Source organism: Ptychodera flava, chromosome 1, assembly GCF_041260155.1.
Source record: "Ptychodera flava strain L36383 chromosome 1, AS_Pfla_20210202, whole genome shotgun sequence".
Lineage (NCBI taxonomy): Eukaryota > Metazoa > Hemichordata > Enteropneusta > Ptychoderidae > Ptychodera > Ptychodera flava.
This window is the reverse complement of record NC_091928.1, coordinates 9,873,597-9,892,073: the sequence shown is the minus strand read 5'-3', so window position 1 is coordinate 9,892,073 and position 18,477 is coordinate 9,873,597. Positions and strand designations below refer to the sequence as shown.

Here is an 18,477-nt window from a genome sequence, read left to right as displayed (position 1 = left end):
CTCATGAAATCGGAATCACTAATGTTTTGAGACTGCAATTATTGGTGTGTCGTTGAGATGAGCTGAGTTTCAGTGATTCAACAGGTCAGAAAGTATTCCTCACCGTAGTATTGTAGCCAATTTAACTTCATATTTGATCCCTCTCACTGTCATCCAGTCTGCTGCTTGCGCGCAATCGAAGGTTTGTTACTAAATATAGCAACATGTGCAGCCCGATGCTGCTGACAAAAATTCTTATGATTTTGTCCCATGTGCTCTGTTATAATGTCAGCTGTACATCATCCCTTGATATGAGATTTTTATAGTTTCAATTACACCAGTGGTATTAAAACAAAGTAACAATTTGGCCAATCCTGTAAGTGGGGTTTCTGAAAATCTCAAAACAAATTTCGGACAATATTTTTGCAGAATGGTAGGCCAGTGATATACTTATCTGTCTGTCCTACTAATGAAACCTAACTACCACAATTATTGGTAGTTTTATCGGCATTGTTGGCATTGTATACTAAACTTGATGAAAATAATTCAAAACTCGTCTTTCAACTCTGCTATTGTTCTTGGTATCTTTTGATACATTCTTCCACACTTTTCAAGAAAGTAAGAAATGGGTAAAGCCCAGAATTTGAATGGTCCATGGTCCAAACAAGACCAAGTGCACAAACGTAATCATGCATAAATGTGGGTTGGGTTTGTACGGCCATCAAGTGATCTCTTGGGCATATTTAGTCCATATAACACCCTGTATCCCTTTTATTCCACAGTAAAACCATTAGGCAATATTTCAATTGCCACCTGTCACCATGGTAACTAGTGTAATCGCACAAACTCTCTTACTTACCTGGTGGCTGATTTGATCAACGAGAAGGGGTGTGGAGACGCGAATGGCACACACCCGCCACAAACGGTACTCCAAGGACGGCACCTGGGTGAAAATTGCCATGGCAGCGTACATGTCCTCAGCATTGATGAAATAAGCCTGGAACATACAAGTTTTCATTTTATAAATTCTTTCTACAAGAATTCATCAAATTTGTTCACGAATAACAAACTAAAAACTTCTTTGTTACGTAAGGGGCGTGACAAAATAAAAATATGTCGCTAGCTTCTGCTAAAGGCGGTCGAGTAAAACGAGTCATTTTCTACAGTCAGTCACAAAATTGAAGAACTCTGCAGCCATAGCAGGTGGTCCATCCTACTTCCGAGCTGAAGCCACCTGCAATAATTTCATTTTTGTGTCCTACTGTGGTGGTAATATAAAATGTTTAATTCACACCATGGTTATTTCGAGCGTGATTTTATGCAGCCTAAAAATTTATCACTACTTTACTGTAAAGAACTTTAAAAAAGTAAAGACTTCCAACCTGCACAGATGTTTCGCAGGTGACTGTGGCATTACGAGGTTTGTGTGTTAGTAGTCCCATTTCTCCAATAACGTTACCGGCACCCAGGTAATCCTCGAACGTGTCCACCACTGATTTGGAACTTCCGTATACGGACACTTCGGCGTCCTCATGATATCCGCCTGTACCTTTCAGCTGCCAGAGAGAGAAAAAAAATATTTTCTAACAACCACATTTTTTCTTGTTCTCGCTTGCTGAAGAAATTTGGAATTTACTGTAAGACCTGGCATGCATGGATGTGTGTGCATGTGGCTGTCTGTCTGTATGTTCATATTTCAGTGCAACATTTTACAAATTTTTATGAACATTTCTGTAATTTTTCTGATAATTTTGGACCAAATGAACACAACATTGCATTGGCCACAGTTTTTTATCAAAATTTTGGCAAAATTCTGACAAAAATTGACATAGGTATATATTATAAGGGTGACAAAATTGACTTTGGCGCTCAAGGGTTAAACGTAGAATGTACACAGGTATGTTAAACAATGTTTGTGGTAACACTGATTGTGTTACTCGCCAACACTGCTTGAAAACAATTGTGAACACGGAGCACATGTATGAAGATATGTTTGACATTACCTTGACCATGCCAGAAACAACCAGATAAACTCCGTTTGGCAGGTCACCCTCTCGTACTATGACCTCTCCATAGTCAAAGTGGAGCATTTCAGCTTTTTCCTAGAGGAACGAGAAATAGAAAAAGTGTGAGAGAGAGAGAGAGAGAGAGAGAGAGAGAGAGAGAGAGAGAGAGAGAGAGAGAGAGAGAGAGAGAGAGAGAGGGGGGGGATGGAGAGAGACAGACAGACATAAGAATGGTGTGGAAAGAGTGCAATAAATGGAGTAATTATTGCAAATTTTTGCCCTGAACTATTCTCAAATCACTGTCTTGAAACGATATTTAATTCCGTACATTTCTTTATAATTACACATTAGACACGAATTTTAATATCTAGTGATAGCTTTGTGATATGGAATATTCTCGATTTCCGAACCTTCAAAAAACAGCTCCAAGTAGAGTCATTCACTCGCTCCTTTGATTCACTCTCAAAGTTGAAATTTTATTTTAATCGCAAGACAAACTGAAAAGTAGTTTTTTTAAAAGACAGTCTTGAGAGAAGTTTAACCTGTTCACCCCCAATTCCCTGTGAACAGGTCCACAGTCGCCACTGATAACGATAGCTTTGGGCCACACCATGGTGGTGAAAGGGTTAAGACTTACGGTGATGAAATTGATGGTGTCGTCATCTCCTTGTAACCAAGCGATATTGCGGAGAAGAAATTCCGGTGATGGTGGTGGTATGCTGGCTGGCGCTCTCATCAATCTCTTCATCTTTACTTCAATCATCTGAAAAAGTTGCACAAACAAATTATTTGAGCAATAAAATTTACCGAATTTTTCAAAGTTGATCTAGACATTTTCATGCTTTCCATAATAGGAAATGATTTCATCGCATTTCTGTATGTTCCCATCAAAATTTTAGTGCAACATTTTTTCCAATTTTTAAGATTTTTTCTGTAAGTTTTTGATAATTTTGGACCAAATAGACAACACATTTCATTGGCTAAAGTTTGTCATCAAAATTTTGACAAAAATCTGAAAAATATCAACTGTGGTATATTTTCTAAAGGAGACAAAAATTGACTTTGGCGCTCAGAGGGTTTAAGTAGTATGCACGATGTCATTAACATTAACATTCAAGTAGTATGCACGATGTCAAGAACGATCACATCAACATAGCTGCAACATTTCAATTTTACACTGCACATTATGACAAACATGTTTTAACTTTCACCAGTCGCCGACGTACCTTAGATATTGGTCGCATATGACCCATGATACGACCTTTGAGCGCTGTACAGACGACCCCCACCGTTTCACAATTCATTATTGTAAATACTTTCTTTTTACAATTTTCACCGCATTATAGACGTTTGTATCGTATCAACTACCCACCAATTTACGCGTGGTCTATGTTTTCTGTATGTGTGTGAAATGAAAAACCACCTCAAGATACCCTTGTTTGAGAAACGGTGAGTTAAATTTAGAGTACCTGTAGTAAATTGGAGACACGTGGCACTCCTCTATATTACTTGGTAAATTGTAATATATATGGCTTGGCTTTAATTCATTTTGCTGCAATCTCTCTTGTTTTATCATGTCTTACTCAAATTTCGAGAAAGGCTGGCGTACCTGTTCTAGTTTTTGTGCCTCGGCTTCGTCCAGTATTCCGCCGCCTTGGAGTTCGTGAATGGTGTCTCTGGAGTGGTTGAGAACAGTACGGATTGTCTGTCTTGTCTTCACCGATATGGCGATTCCGGGGTGTTGTCGCTGAAGCAGACCTGGGCATGAACAGGAGCGCACAGAAAAAGGCATAAAATTTCAGCCAAAATGTCATAAAACTTCTTCAATGTTGCTATCGATATCACTTTTACGGGTGTCTTCAGGTGTCAGAACTACTTGAGGTGGTATACGTCTCGAAAATAAAAGACCTACACTTTTGCTCAAACTTTCCTCAACGAACTTTTCAACTATTCTCTTATAAAATCAAGCATAAAAATCAGGGGTCAGCCTTCAAAAATTTGTAGTGGAAAAAACAAATTACTGAACATTTACCGGTATTTGAAATTCAATAGCCACCATGTGTTCACTCAACGTGGAAAATAAAATTTTCAATTTTCGAAAAACAAGACTGTAAATTTTTTTCTAACACCAATGAGCCCCCACAAGTCGTATACAAGTTCTGAAAAAAAAATTGAGAGTTTGAATATCTGAGTATCGAGGCGCGTTCTACCTTTTAAAAAGTTCAGCTTTAACATGTCTTTTGTTCCATCATTGAAAATTCAACGTAAACTTTGCATGATCACTCGGCTGGCAAAGTAAAACCCACCGAAGGGACATACATGTAAATTTGAGCTCTGAAAGATTTCATAATGCTTTGCTTGTCTGCACCGCTGCTTGTGTGAATTCCTTTTGAGGAAAAAAAATGGTTCCCACCAAATTATTTCTGTGGAAATCGAACACCGAATTTCCCAAATGGATTCAACACAGGGAAGAGCGGCCATTTTGGATTTCAATAACAGTGACGTCATCTGAATGACAGTCAATCATCTCACCAAGTTCTTTGATGACGGCCAATCGCGATTTCTCAGACTGCTGTTTCAGAAGCTTCAGGATCTTCTTGTTGTCCACCATGTGTTCAATCAACTTGGAGACTTCTTCCTCGCCAACAATATAGCCTTTACCGACATCATAGCCCAGACTCAGTTTGACATTGATCCGCGTGTTCACAGAGTCGATCAGTTTTGGAATAATGACCTACAACAGCAAAGTTCGTACACATTTTAGTTGCCTGTAATAATTGTTATCAATACTTCTTTATTTCAGACTTAAATGCATCCACAATAAAGTAAATAGTTATAACGACTCTCAAAAGGATAACAAGAGAGAAAGAACAAAAATCAAAGGACAGAAAAAAGAGCACATCTCACATATAGACAAGAAAAACACCATCCACTGAGACTGGAGACCACAAAAGCGCAAATCACAAGTAACATGGCGATCGAGCGATATATTATCATTGTTTTGCTAGCAAGGTATTGAAAATCTTCTCAAAATGAAAAAAAAAAAGTGTTTATCCGAAATATACGTGTCCCTCAGAGTTCCACCATCGCAGTACAATTGAAATCAATGTGTCCGAATGGAGTATTTTACACATGAAGGACCCGTTTTGCCAGTCACCAAAATCAATATGGACAAGGATCCATGGAACATCATTCTTTGACATAATTCTGACTGGTGATATCACGCGACTAGCTGAAAAAAAGAGCGGAGACGCCCCTTCACAAGGCGGAAACCCACAGATGCCATGCATATGACCACCATTAGGAGCCCCATGACTATGTACATATCACTTACAATCTGGACTAGAGCGAGAAAGAGCTTTTGTCTCTATGTCCTTTTGACCGCATTTTTTAAAAACGTGTGGCTTCAATTTTACGTTGGATATGAGTTAAAGAAAAACGATTCATAGAATACTAAGTATCAAAGCAGTTCTTGAAGGTATTATAAATACAAATATTGCTTAATCGTCACCTTGCATAGCGTAATCATGCTTTGATCACGTGGATAAGAAGCAAACATGCTCATACATTAATAATACAGTGTATTCCTAAAATGTGTTGTTATTAGCAATCTCGCTTCAGATGTTCTGCACTCAAAAGCTGCGACGGGGCGACTTGATGAAGTTCTCACCTTGACCAGTCGTAGACCCCTGAAGGCCCTCAAAACCTTGAAGACTCTGAGCACCTTGAAGATGTTCGGATTGAAGCTGGCAGAATTACCGAGACTCAAGTCCAGGACGATGTCAATCACAGAGAGCAGCATGATGAGAAAGTCAAAGATGTTCCAGTAGCTGTAGAAGTAATACTTTCTCAGACCGAGCAACTGAAAAAAGTAAAAGATAAGAAAACAAGCTTGACGTTGGATGGAATGAATTTCAAATCAACATAACGTGAAACTTTGATTTTGTTCAACACAACGAACACACGGCAGTTCTCTGAGATGTATTGGTGCTAGACTGGTCCCAGCCGGCCGCTTCTCTTTTCACAGCAGCAGTAACTGGCCATCGCGTTCTCCCCGCGATATAAGCAACAGCCTGCCAGGGTACATTGCTTAAGTTTCACGATCACAGTCTGCTGAAGTTTACCCCTTCAATTTACTCTAGACAGTTTTGATATTTATATTCTGTAGTGGTGCCAGTGTGGCTTGAGATCTCCGGTTAAGGTAGTTCGCGCCTCGAAAATGAAAGAATTAAACTTTCGCTCAAAATTTTTTCAAGGAATCTTTAAACCATTCTCTTTAAAAATCAAAAATAAAAATAGGGGGTCACCATGTAAATTTTCGTACTAGAGAAACAGATCACCGATAATTTACCGATATTTAAAATTCAAAATGGCCGCCGTCTCTGTGTTACCTCTATGGAAAAAATAAAATTTTCGATTTTCGAAAAAAACTTAGACGACGAAAAGTTTTCTTTCTCCAAGAGCTTTAAATGACCCCCCCCCAAAGAGGTAGATGAGAAAAGGGTTGTAAAAGTTAGAGAGTTAAATATCTGTCCCCGAGGCGCATTCTACCTTAAGTATGCCTTTTCGTTGCAGAAACATACCAAATATGACCATTTTATATCAATGGAGAAGCCTTTCGTCTGAGTCGCCTTGTACCATTTTTTTAAATACAAGCGATTGTACAGGTCGTGCGAAATCGATAAAAGAATGATATCGTTCTCGGAGAAGTCTGCATGCTATTCACAGGCTCAGTGAATTGTCCGTTCCACAGATAGAAAGTTTGAAAGGGTCAATTCCAGTAAACTTAGCCAGGTTTGAGATAATGTACAGTACTGCGCATGCCACGGCAAAATACAGACGTGTGTCGACGCAAAACGTTTGTAGGTCGACCGATACCTTGAGAACTGCCTCGATGACGTAAACCAGGCAGAAGACGAAGTTAAAAATTCTCTGTGTAGTCTTGAAAGCCGGGTTATCGTAGCCTAACTCCAAACCGATCGGGATGAGGTTCAAGCCAATGACGGTGTAGATGAAATAATCAAAGGCTGGTCGACGGACCATGTTGTAGATGGAATGCTGCCATCCTGTCCCTGGTTCTGGGATGGTGTCCTTCTCACCCTTCACCCATTGCTCCAATTTTTGTTTCTGTTAAAGAAACAATATCGAGTTGAAAAAATCTCATCAGCGTTGATGGATCAAGTGTAAAATTGATACCTAAGGAAACTTATCATTATTCACGCTAAATAAAGAAATTATTACACGGTCGTGGTTCTCAAAACAGTCAAAACGCTGTCTCCATGCAGTCCACACCTGCTATAAGATATTTTTCATAGTGTTTATGGGTGTTGGCATGAGATGCGACTTTTAAAATCAGCTATGTGATTTTATCATATATAAGCTTATACGTACGCGCGCGCACGCACGCACACACGCACATACATACATACATACATACATACATACATACATACATACATACATACATACAACACACACACACACACACACACACACACCACACACACACACACACACACACACACACACACACACACACACACACACACACACACATACATACATACATACATACATACATACATACATACATACATACATACATACATACATACATACATACATACATACATACATACATACATACATACATACATACATACATACATACATACATACATACATACATACATACATACATACATACATACATACATACATACATACATACATACATACATACATACATACATACATACATACATACATACATACATATTTATATTTACATGTGTGTAGTGTTTTTACTTGCAAACTAGTATTAGTTATTTTATGTGATAATGTATTCACTGAAGGATGTTTGTACAATAATTATCTAATTATTAACCACACAACGGATTTGACGTGCCTGTGCCAGTTTGAACATAATAAAATACTACAAGGAGTACTTCACTAAACAGTGACTGACCCTCAGCCACTCCAATGCAGATACACAAATGTTGGTCGGGATGTTTATATGTATTTGAATCTAAACGGATATAACATATTCTTATCCATCCAAAAACACTGAATCGAACGCCCTCAACTTACATGGCGCGTTCTCTGCTGTTTTTTTGTAAAGTGACCTGTGTTTGAAAATGGCGAGCGATTTAAAATGAAGATGAAACTGTTAAAATAGACTCTTCCGTTGTCACCTACTCTCCCGTTGTCACAAATGAATGCTATTGTAACGTGGTAATGGACAATCCGTTTGATGGGTAGAATTAAAAGAGTGTCCGGGAAAATTGTCAGATATTTATATGTGAACAAAGTACACAGAAATTGAACAAATTGTTTTTAATATATCAAAAAGGTTGAGAATCGTTAGAAGTTAACTACCACACGTGAAGACGCTGCATGGCATCTGCTGCAAACTACTCGGCCAATTTTACCTGCTCACCCCTAATTCCCTGTAAGCAGGTCCACACTTACCATCGATAACAATGGGTTTGGGTGAAACCATGGTTTTGAAAGGGGTTAAAAACCCAAAATCGGATAAAAAACTTGACCCTTACCAAGTAAGGCCAAATTCCTCGCACTTGCCAATTCTTCTTGATGTCATCGACTTCAACGTAGCGGTTCTCCTCGTCGCCGACGGCTTCGGTGACGGATACCAGCACTCGGATGGCCTCTCGGGACAGCATGCCGTGTTCAAACTGTTTCCAGTAGCTTACCTGTAAACAAGCATTTAGGAGAAACACGATTGGAACTAATTTGCGATAATCGGATCTTCATATTTTTCAAATTTATCAAAAGTGTACGGTGCGCTATAGCTAAATGTCTCCATATTACAAATTATGCACAAAAACAAGGGTGTAACGTAAAAAGAAATTTAAAGCAGATTAGCTTACATTTGTAGATTAAACAGACATTACTTCACCATCCAATTACGCCATATTAGATCCAATCGTGTTGAGATCAAAGGCCCCCAAAAAAGGTACGACAAATACGACAATTTATGCCGAAAGCAACGTAACTTTGGTAGTTAGTAGAGTAAAATGAAAGTCATTCCATAGAAATAAAGCAAATAATATAACACCAAGATGATTTTGTTGGACTGACCGTCTTCGTTGTCTCGAGACCTTTGCAGTAAGATCCATCGAAATTTAATCAGTAGTCTCTATCTGGAAGACTATGTATGCATTTTGATTGTCACCTTTTCGGAAAAGACGCCAGTGTTTGACGGAAAAACAAATGTGATATTTTTGCGGACTCGGCTGTAAATTTTGATAATTTTTAAAAATGTTAATTGTTGTTCTTTGGAACAGATACGCTATCTTAATCTTACCCCTAAACTGCATGCTGAACTATAGAGAATATTAGACTTTTGAGCATACGTTGCGTACAATATGCAGTGTTATTGTTGAAAAACGAATCCGAGCCCGGACTACAATTCAAGTGTTCAAAACAACACCAGGACATTATTCACATGCAGGCATGCTGTGTTGACACATGGACTTCTCGATAATTCGACGTTACTTTTTTGAGCAGAACGAGTAGATGGATTTTACAAACAGAACGAAATTGACGAAACTTTATAGCCAAGGCGCTTAAGGTAGTGTGCGCTTGGAAAGTGAAAGACTTGAACTTTCGCTCAAAATTTCCTCAATGAAACTTTCAACCATTCTGTTACCAAAGCAAGAATAAAAATCAGGGGTCACTGTACAAATTTTGGTACTAGATAAACGAATTAGCTAACATTTTAAATTTAAAAAATGACACCATCCCTATGTTGCGGAGAAAAATACATTTTCGATTTTCGATGAAAATGTTTCTTATTCCAAGAACTTTAAAATGAGCTCCAACAAGCGGTGGACTAGAAAAGTATTAATGAATTTTGGAGTCCGAATATCTGTTTCCGAGGCGCATTCAAACTTAAAACAACTATTGTCACCTTACCCGTTCTGCTTTTAACATTCTCTGCCGTGCTTCCTCAACCATGTCAGCGAACTCCTTGCTTGACGGTTCATTTTGCACACTCGTCTTGCATTGTGGGCATGTACTTGTTCGAAATTCGATTCCTCCGTCGGATGTTTCAACCTGTAAAGAAGCGCACCGTACGGTATAATCTGACACTAACCGACAATAAAATTCGATTAAAAACCTTTAGAGGCGGTGCTTTATGAACCACATCTGTACTCCATGGCGGGAAATTCACCCACAGGTAGTCTGATCAATCGACTGATTCCATGAATCACTCTATCGTCGTGCAAAGCTGATCATTGACGGTCGAAAGTTTTTCAGAGATGACACAAACAGATACGGTAGTCGACACCTTGTTTGTCAACGATTTAGGCGGGGAAGCAAAATACAGATAGAGCGCCGCCATTTATTAGTAGAAATTGTAGAATGTTCCATTGTTTTTACATCCTGAACACATCCACACCTCGCGTCATTGGCTCTTCTGAGGCCTATATTAGCACAGAGTGAAGAGCGACACAGTAGACCACAGTTGCGGGTCCAATGTCATTAACATCTCTCTGTCTCATAGGTCACCCCGAAAAGAAGAAAATAATCTGATTGGTCGACTGTCACCATTCACGGCAACTTAGGGGTCTGTTTTGTATTAGTCAATTATAACTGTAAAATTCAGCCACCCAATTGGATAACAGCTTCCGAGACGCTGCGCACCAGCAGACAATGTTGGGTGACGTGACACGCATGAGCAGTAGACTAGCGTAAATACCTCTTCGTCTGTTGTCTTGTAAGGGTCCCTGATTTCACACGCTTGTTCGGCCATTTCCCAGTCGGTGTCGGCTAAAAACCTGTCCGCTTTCAGCATTGCGAAAGTTCGCACTTGTGATTCTTGAAGACGGCGCACGGCGTTGGCCATTGCTAGACGTTTAGGGATGAAATATCACTCATACCTGATGAGAGAAACGGAATGAGTTTGAGAATGCAGTAAAATACCATTGTGCTCATGTTCAGTATTTACATTCAGGTTTGTTAGTGGCATGTTTAACCCTTTGAACGCAAAAGTCAACTACTGTTGCCCGCTTATCTAACATAGCCAGCAACTTTTTTTCAGATATCCCCACAAAAAATTTTGGTCGAAAATCGTAGTCATTGAAAAGTTATGTGCATTCGGTCCAAATTACCAAAAACATTGCAGAAAAATAAAATTCCTGAAAATTGGTAAAATATCACTCTGAAATTTTGATGGGAAAAATTACAGCCTCAAAGGGTTTAAAGATTTTATCCAATCACGAAGCCATTGAAAACAGCACTGTTATAATAAGTCATATTCCTTTCTCTCGTTGATAGAAATGAGATATGTATATTATGTAAGCAGTACATGAAGACGATCGCCTTTATCATATAGAAATTATAGAAATAAACAGTCAACAGGGCTCTATCGTGCCACAAAATAAAGATAGTTTGCAGTGCTAGTAGTTAGGCAATCAGGTCCTGCAACTGCATGGAATCTTCAAAATGTCAAAGTTCATTGTTACAATCCTGATAAAAACCTGTCCCAATACCAATGTATTACAGTGTACACACTTGACTTTTCGATGTTGTTTAACCTTTTCACCGCATTCCCTGTACACTTTCCCCCGTCATTATTCATAACACTGGCGTTAGAACAAATCATGGCGGGTTAAAGGGTTGACTTACCAAATCAAGAATAAAAATCCGTTGTCACCATGCAAATTTCGGTGCTAGAGAAACAAATTACCCGACATTTTATCGATGTTTGAATTTAAAGTGGTCGCCATCCCCATGTTGACTATAAGGAAAAAATTGAGCTTTCGATTTTTACGAAACCGAATGGTTAAAACTTTACGTAATCCAAGAGCTTGAAAATGAGCCCCTACAAGCCGTAGATAGAAAGGTTTCGAAAAAAATTTGAGAGACCGCATAACAGTTGCCATGGCGCAGTCTTACTTTGAACTCCATCCAACGCCACGTGAATTCATTGTAACTTACCAAGGACTTTGAGAAGTGACTGTATTGTGGTCGCATTGATGCAAAGAGTCAGCACTACGATGCCTGATGTGTGAAGTAGAACCTTGCTGCCGATAGTCTGTTGGTCAATTCCGGGCGTTGAAGTCACGAGCAAGGCCAAGGCCAAGCCGACGGCTCCGCGGAGTCCTCCCCATGTCATGACGGCGGCGTTTCGCCAGGACAGTCCATAACCAATGCGTGACAGAATGGGACTGAAGAGGGCAATAGCTATGGCTCTGAAAATGTAGAGTGACGACATGTTGTTAGTGCCAATTCTCAAAGTTTACAAATGGCGAAGCGAATTGGATAGACAGAAAAGTAAATGTTCTTGCTAAGTTGAGTTCTTACACCTATATGTTACATAAAGGTAATTCTTTCCAATATTCGACCAAATAAAATGTTGAGCTACAGCTAAGATTGGCATTAAACGCCACAGTCGGAAACTCTGTTCTCGATCTCGGAGGTAACTTTTGACTAGGTCACTAATAATCGACGAAAGAAAAATTTTGATATAAATTTTGGTCGCTATTTTGGTCATAAGTGCGAATGTAAATATTCGTTGCACGCTCGCCAATGTCATGCGCTTTCATAGTATCGCTATTGACGGGAATCTTTCTCCGTGACAAAGACAAAAACATAATATAAAAATGATTCCCCCAGCTTGCTAGTGGCCAAGACACTTGCTAAATAACCAGTACATTTGACCCATAATAATGAAAGTTGACAGATAACCAGATACGGGCCTAATAACCAACATACGTTTTCGTTATAATTATAATAAGAAACTGGTCAATTCAAAAAGACAGTTGCCAAATAATCAAAACACTTGCCAATAACTAAGACACTTGCCTAATCACCAAGATGATTGTCCATTGCCAATAATAATGGAAGGTGGTAGAAAACCAAGATGCCAGCCTAATGACAACACACTTGTCTCCACAACTCCAAGACACTAGCCCGATCACTAAGGCACCTGCCCGATAATTAAGACACTTGTCCGATAAGTAAGACACTTGCCCGATAACTAAGACACTTGCCCGATAAAAGACACTTACCTGATGATATTGATACCCATGTAGGTTGCCAGGATGTAAAACCAGTCACTGGACTCCACATTACTCATGGCAAGCTCAACGATGACGACTCCAACCAACACAAAGATGAGAGTGTTTGCCAGATATGCCAACATTTCCCAAAATCTGTGATCACAAAAAAAGCTACGGTCAATTTCACTTATCATTACCGAAAACTCCCAGTCTTATGCGAATATATATTCCGTTACAGCGCGTAGAAATCATTTAATTTCATCAAGCACAAGATTCAACTTATGCCTTGAGAGGGCGTACATCATAACTTCATGTATTAATTTTCTGAGTTGTGTCACAATTCAAATCAAGTCTGTTCTGAATCGGCAGTTTTTTAATATACCAATGAAAATATGAGATTATCCCAGCAGAGAAATGTAAAATGCCCCCATCCTCGCTGTTATACGGCGAAAAAAAATCCGCGAATTTGAAGATTTCAAGATGAGTTTATAACAAAGGACAACTCTGTTAATTTTTTATAATAGCCAGATAAAATGTATTTGGTGTTTCACTAATTTAGGTTTTCCTGGGTCATTTAACGTAAAAGTTTGAAAATGAAGAAAAGAAAAAAACGGGGTCAAATAACGTGTTAACGATATATTTGCTTGACTTTATTGTTAGGTGTACCCGTGCGGCAATATATTTTATTCGTCCTCTGATGATTGAATTTTGACTGTGATGACTCAGCAAAAAATAAAATGAGAGAAACCCAAAGTACATGAGCGGGTGTTAAAGTCCTATTTAATGTGAACTTCGCCAATGGTATGAAAGTACCCTTTGCTTCATTTGCATATCAGAAGAAACACGTTCTTTTTCTACCTGTGTAAGAAGACTTCAACCTCGGGACTAATGCTGGTCTTCTCAGCGTTGACAATCAGGCCGAGCATCACGACAGCCAGCACACCGGAAACTTGTAGCACGCCCTCACCGATGTAGAATGTGAGGTAAGTGGAGGCCAAGGTGATGGTGATTTCAGTCAGTGCATCGTTGAAAATGTTCGAAAGCCATAAAGTTGTCAGCTTGGCCATGACGAAGCCAAAGAGAGGCCCGCCGAAAGCAACCCGGACGAAATAGATCAAGATTTCGATACCTAGTAAAATTAAGTATGTATACTGAGTTGAAAGTCAAAATGGCGGCCAATCCTGTGTTAGCTCTATCTGCTCTATTGGGAAATGAAATGGTCGATTTTTACAGAAATAAGTGGATGAAATTATTATTTGCTCATGAGCTTCAAATGAGCCACACAAGGAGAAGACAAAAAAGTACTGTAAACGTTTGAGTCCTAATATCTGTGTCCGAGGCGCATTCTATCTTAAAGGTATACTGTCACCTGTTCCAATTTTGCCACAGTTACCATGGAAAGAGAAAATCTAGCCAATCACAGATTTTAAGCGGGTGGCCGCTTTTAAAAACAGCGCCCTCACATGGACATTTTGAATACCAAGGAACGCCCCTTTGACCATATATGGGCATATTTAGATTACAGGTGACTGTATACCTTTAAATGGCTAATGCAGAGTTGAAGCCGTTACCAATAAAATATGCAAGTACGGTTATACGTTCCATGGACGATGATGATGCATGTAGGACTATGATCAGGCCCTATTAGTAATGTTTCTGATGCGTTTGATGTGTTTTGTCGATAATTTCCTAGTTTCTGGTCGCGAAGGGAAAGAATGTGGCGCCAGGCAAGATCGCAAGAATTTCGGATTTTCGAAAAAACTAAGACTGTGAAAGTGTTTCTTTCTCCAAGAGCCCCTACAAGAGGTAGATCAGAAAAGAATATTGTAGAAATTTGAGAGTCCGAATATCTGTCCCCGACGCGCGTTCTATCGTAATTTAAGGTTTCCACCATGTCTGAGTCTTTGAAATGCAAAAATGGGTCATATCTGCCGTAAAAGTTTGGAGCATATCTGAGGGCTTTCATAATATACTTCTTCCTTCACAAAATTACTCCACAGATAAGATTCTGAAAGTTTCCCCCTGAAAGGTGCCACCCCCGGGCAATCCGTTTGTTCGTTTGGCTCACCTGTCATTCCTCCATCAGGCAAGCTTAGCTCCATGAAGACGTGAAATATGACAATGGAGCAGCCGTCGTTGAGAAGAGACTCCCCTTCGATCAATGTACCGAGCTGTTTTGAAGCCCCTGCAAAAAGGGAATATTAAGGTAAATTATTGAACTGTCAATATCACCTTGGCTTTTGTAAGGTCAAACAGCTTACTGCCTGTGACGTTCAGATCATTGAAGGAGTTATTTATGAAAAGTAAAGCAAGCGGAAGACAAATCTCTCCGTCTCTCTCTCTCTCTCTCTCTCATACAAACATATTAAACGTCATAAGCATGGCTATTGACAAAGAAATTAAACAAAACAGAGGTTACAAGGTAGGCTATGATGCAACAGGTACTATAAACAGGGATTTTCATAGAATAACAGAATTAGACGAACAGAATAAATAAATAAATAATAAACAACTAATAAATAAATATCGCGTCGAGCGCAATTGGACCCACCGAGATCTTTCAACAGCGCCACCCACAGCAACGGGATCTGTGGCACTCATGATGGAACCGAACATCATTGCTGTGTTGAAACTCCAGCCGTAGTGAAGACGTTCATAGCCAGCACTGCCGTCAGAAGCGAAGCCACAATCAGTCCGAATAGAGCTAGAATACACACCTGGTAAGGATAGAGGAATGTACAAATGAAGCATTAAACCACAGACCCTCGAGTTTCTCGAGGGTCTATGATTAAACCAAGTATAAACCAAAAGTAATTTCATTTCAGCGCAACATGTCAATCATTTGTTGATGATTTTGTACTGTAGTGGGGCGCAAAATATACGGTTGGACACATTGAAGACCATGTATGCAATAAAGTATTCAGAAAAAATAATTTGATTGCCCGTTCAAGCTATTTAAGGCAGGGTGCGCTTCGGGGACACATATTAGGACCTTTAAGCGTTTTACTTGATAGGCCTACCAGTTGAGGGGACCCATTTTGAAGCTCTTGGGCCAATAAAGTTTTCACGGGCTTTTTTGGATTGAAAATCGAAAATTTGTTTTTCCCCCATAGAGTTAACACGTGGATGGTGACCATTTTGAATTTATTTTCAGAGTCGTTCATTTGGGGAAATTCATTTTCTGTAGCATGACCCCTGATTTCTATTCTTGGTTTCGCAAGGGAATGCATGCGTTACTTATAGTCAGCCCCATGCAGAAGTTTGCAAATGTTTAAGACTTAATGTTTCGAGGCTGTAACTTTTGATATTACTTTCTATTTTTTCTTTCAGTGAACTACAGTATCTCGATGTACTCTCGAAATCATGTCGGTTTGTAATAGACAATTCGTAAATGCACATTATTCAGCCTGTATCAATATTTAAAAACTATCTACTGTTGATTGACCAATCAGAGTGCTCAATTCAGGGTGTTTTATTTACTCGTAAAGCCTTGGTCACCAAATTCCAGAAACGAATGACAGCGCCGTAGTAAAGTACTGTCCAATCAAAAGTGAACATGTCATATTCTGTAGACATCTGGTATGTTTTTTCCCTAATATTCAAATTTGGTAACACCGCGGAAACCAGCTCCAACACAAATCTGCGGTGGTACAAACATAAACTAATGTGCCCTAGGGCATTTATAGGATGTTCCATTACATTGGAAAGTTTTAATTCATATCCTAAACATGTTACATTGACAAAGGGGACGGTTGACGTAAAAACATTGAAAACGAAAATATATCAGTTAGGGGCGATAGTTTTTAAGTCGGATAAAACCCTCGTACTCGGGCTCTTCTGGTATATAAAGTCCAACCCTACGATAAAATGTCTCGGCCTGCGGCCTCGACATTTTATCATTGGGTTGGACTTTATATACCAGAAGAGCCCTCGTACTCGGGCTTTATCCTATACAAAAACAACTTGACGCAATTTACACATGAAAAAGCTGAGTAGACGAGCTCGACACCGAGTATCTCAACATGCTTTGGGGAGAAGCAAAATAAACTGACATTAAAAAACAAAACATGTAAAAATCATCAAAAAATATACACTACTGTCCCTTTAAGTTGGAAGTAAATACCAAGACATGTGTGTCTTACATCGCACATATACAAACTACATTTAAAGTGACTGTGAGTTATGGAGAGAGAGAGAGAGAGAGAGAGAGAGAGAGAGAGAGAGAAGAGAGAGAGAGAGAGAGAGAGAGAGAGAGAGAGAGAGAGAGAGAGAGATAACATGCTGACCTGTATAGCGAGAGAGAGAGAGAGAGAGAGAGAGATACATGCTGACCTGTATAGCAGATTTCATGAAGGTGTGCACGTCCATGGCGAAGGCAGACTCGAAGATGAGAACGGCAGGAAGACGTGTAGGATAAGATGGGGATCCATATGCACCATGGTTGTGTACTTAGCAACGCCCTCGACGTTTGTGGACAGGATTCCGATCAGGACGCCGAGGATCAACAAGACAACGGTGTACGGGATGTTGAGGGGCACCTTGTTGAGTAGACTTCGGATGAGAGCTGGGTGAAGGCACGACAAAAAACTTGTGTTAAGACCAATTCGGACTCTCAGTTTTACAATTCCGTTTTGGTTTACCACTCGCAGGGCCCATTTTGAAGCTTATGGATTAAGTAAGTTTTCGCCGGCTTATTTTTGTGAAAATCAAGAATTTTACATTCTCCCATTAATTTGCCAATAGCATCGTTGAAGAGAGATTCCTTTTTTCAACGTTTCAAGCCGGAATTTAATGTACTTCTGTAATATAACAGCAATAAGCCATCTCGGCATCGGGTCAAAACACGGTTTTGACTCGATCACTCAATCCATATCAGAACTCGCTATCACCCGAGTATATAGTCAGAATGTCGATTCATTACTGGAATATCGAATTTAACTTGCAACTCAACAATATTCACTGAAATCGCCGCTTGGGTAATGGTAATCACTGAGTATTTCGTCATCACTAGTGTCATCAACTGACCAGCAATGGATTGGGGTAAAGAAGAGGCTAAGTTATCTGAGGGGAAAAACTGTCAGTTCTTGAAGTGCGAAATTCAGCTTACTATTATTGACAAAATATACAGGCATATGGTCGGTGGACATTCGAAAACTTACCTCCCATTGCACACGAGGCGAACACAAAAAGGATGACATAGGGTGGTCCTCCATGAGATCCATGGCTGGGATCATGGTCGTGCGATCCGTGACTGTCGTTGTAATGGTATGTGGTGTTCGCCGACACCGAGTGCGGATCAACGGTCGCAGCTAACGACGTCACGGTCATGTTGACTTCCTAATGATAGGTACGAATAAACCATAAATACGCGGTCTGGTATTCAGACTCCTCCATAGCTCTTTTTTTTTTGCGATTCCAAAGAGCTGATGTTACCGTTACGGAAAAGTTTCCGTGGTTTTGGA

At 39.6% G+C, this 18,477-nt stretch overlaps 1 protein-coding gene across 1 annotated transcript in view; it reads right to left on the bottom strand.

Moving 5' to 3' along the window:
* LOC139142783 (sperm-specific sodium:proton exchanger-like) overlaps positions 1 to 18,477 on the bottom strand; it is a 19,205-nt gene extending 728 nt beyond the window's left edge. Inside the window, 21 exon segments of the mRNA XM_070712940.1 lie at positions 839 to 976; positions 1,362 to 1,535; positions 1,983 to 2,081; positions 2,623 to 2,748; positions 3,595 to 3,743; positions 4,518 to 4,719; positions 5,656 to 5,847; positions 6,864 to 7,112; positions 8,540 to 8,698; positions 9,924 to 10,064; positions 10,711 to 10,859; positions 11,952 to 12,205; positions 13,025 to 13,168; positions 13,874 to 14,144; positions 15,084 to 15,200; positions 15,567 to 15,588; positions 15,590 to 15,660; positions 15,663 to 15,732; positions 17,348 to 17,409; positions 17,412 to 17,579; positions 18,175 to 18,477. Of these exon segments, the coding sequence (XP_070569041.1) occupies positions 839 to 976; positions 1,362 to 1,535; positions 1,983 to 2,081; positions 2,623 to 2,748; positions 3,595 to 3,743; positions 4,518 to 4,719; positions 5,656 to 5,847; positions 6,864 to 7,112; positions 8,540 to 8,698; positions 9,924 to 10,064; positions 10,711 to 10,859; positions 11,952 to 12,205; positions 13,025 to 13,168; positions 13,874 to 14,144; positions 15,084 to 15,200; positions 15,567 to 15,588; positions 15,590 to 15,660; positions 15,663 to 15,732; positions 17,348 to 17,409; positions 17,412 to 17,579; positions 18,175 to 18,343 (3,126 nt within the window). The 5' untranslated portion in view covers positions 18,344 to 18,477.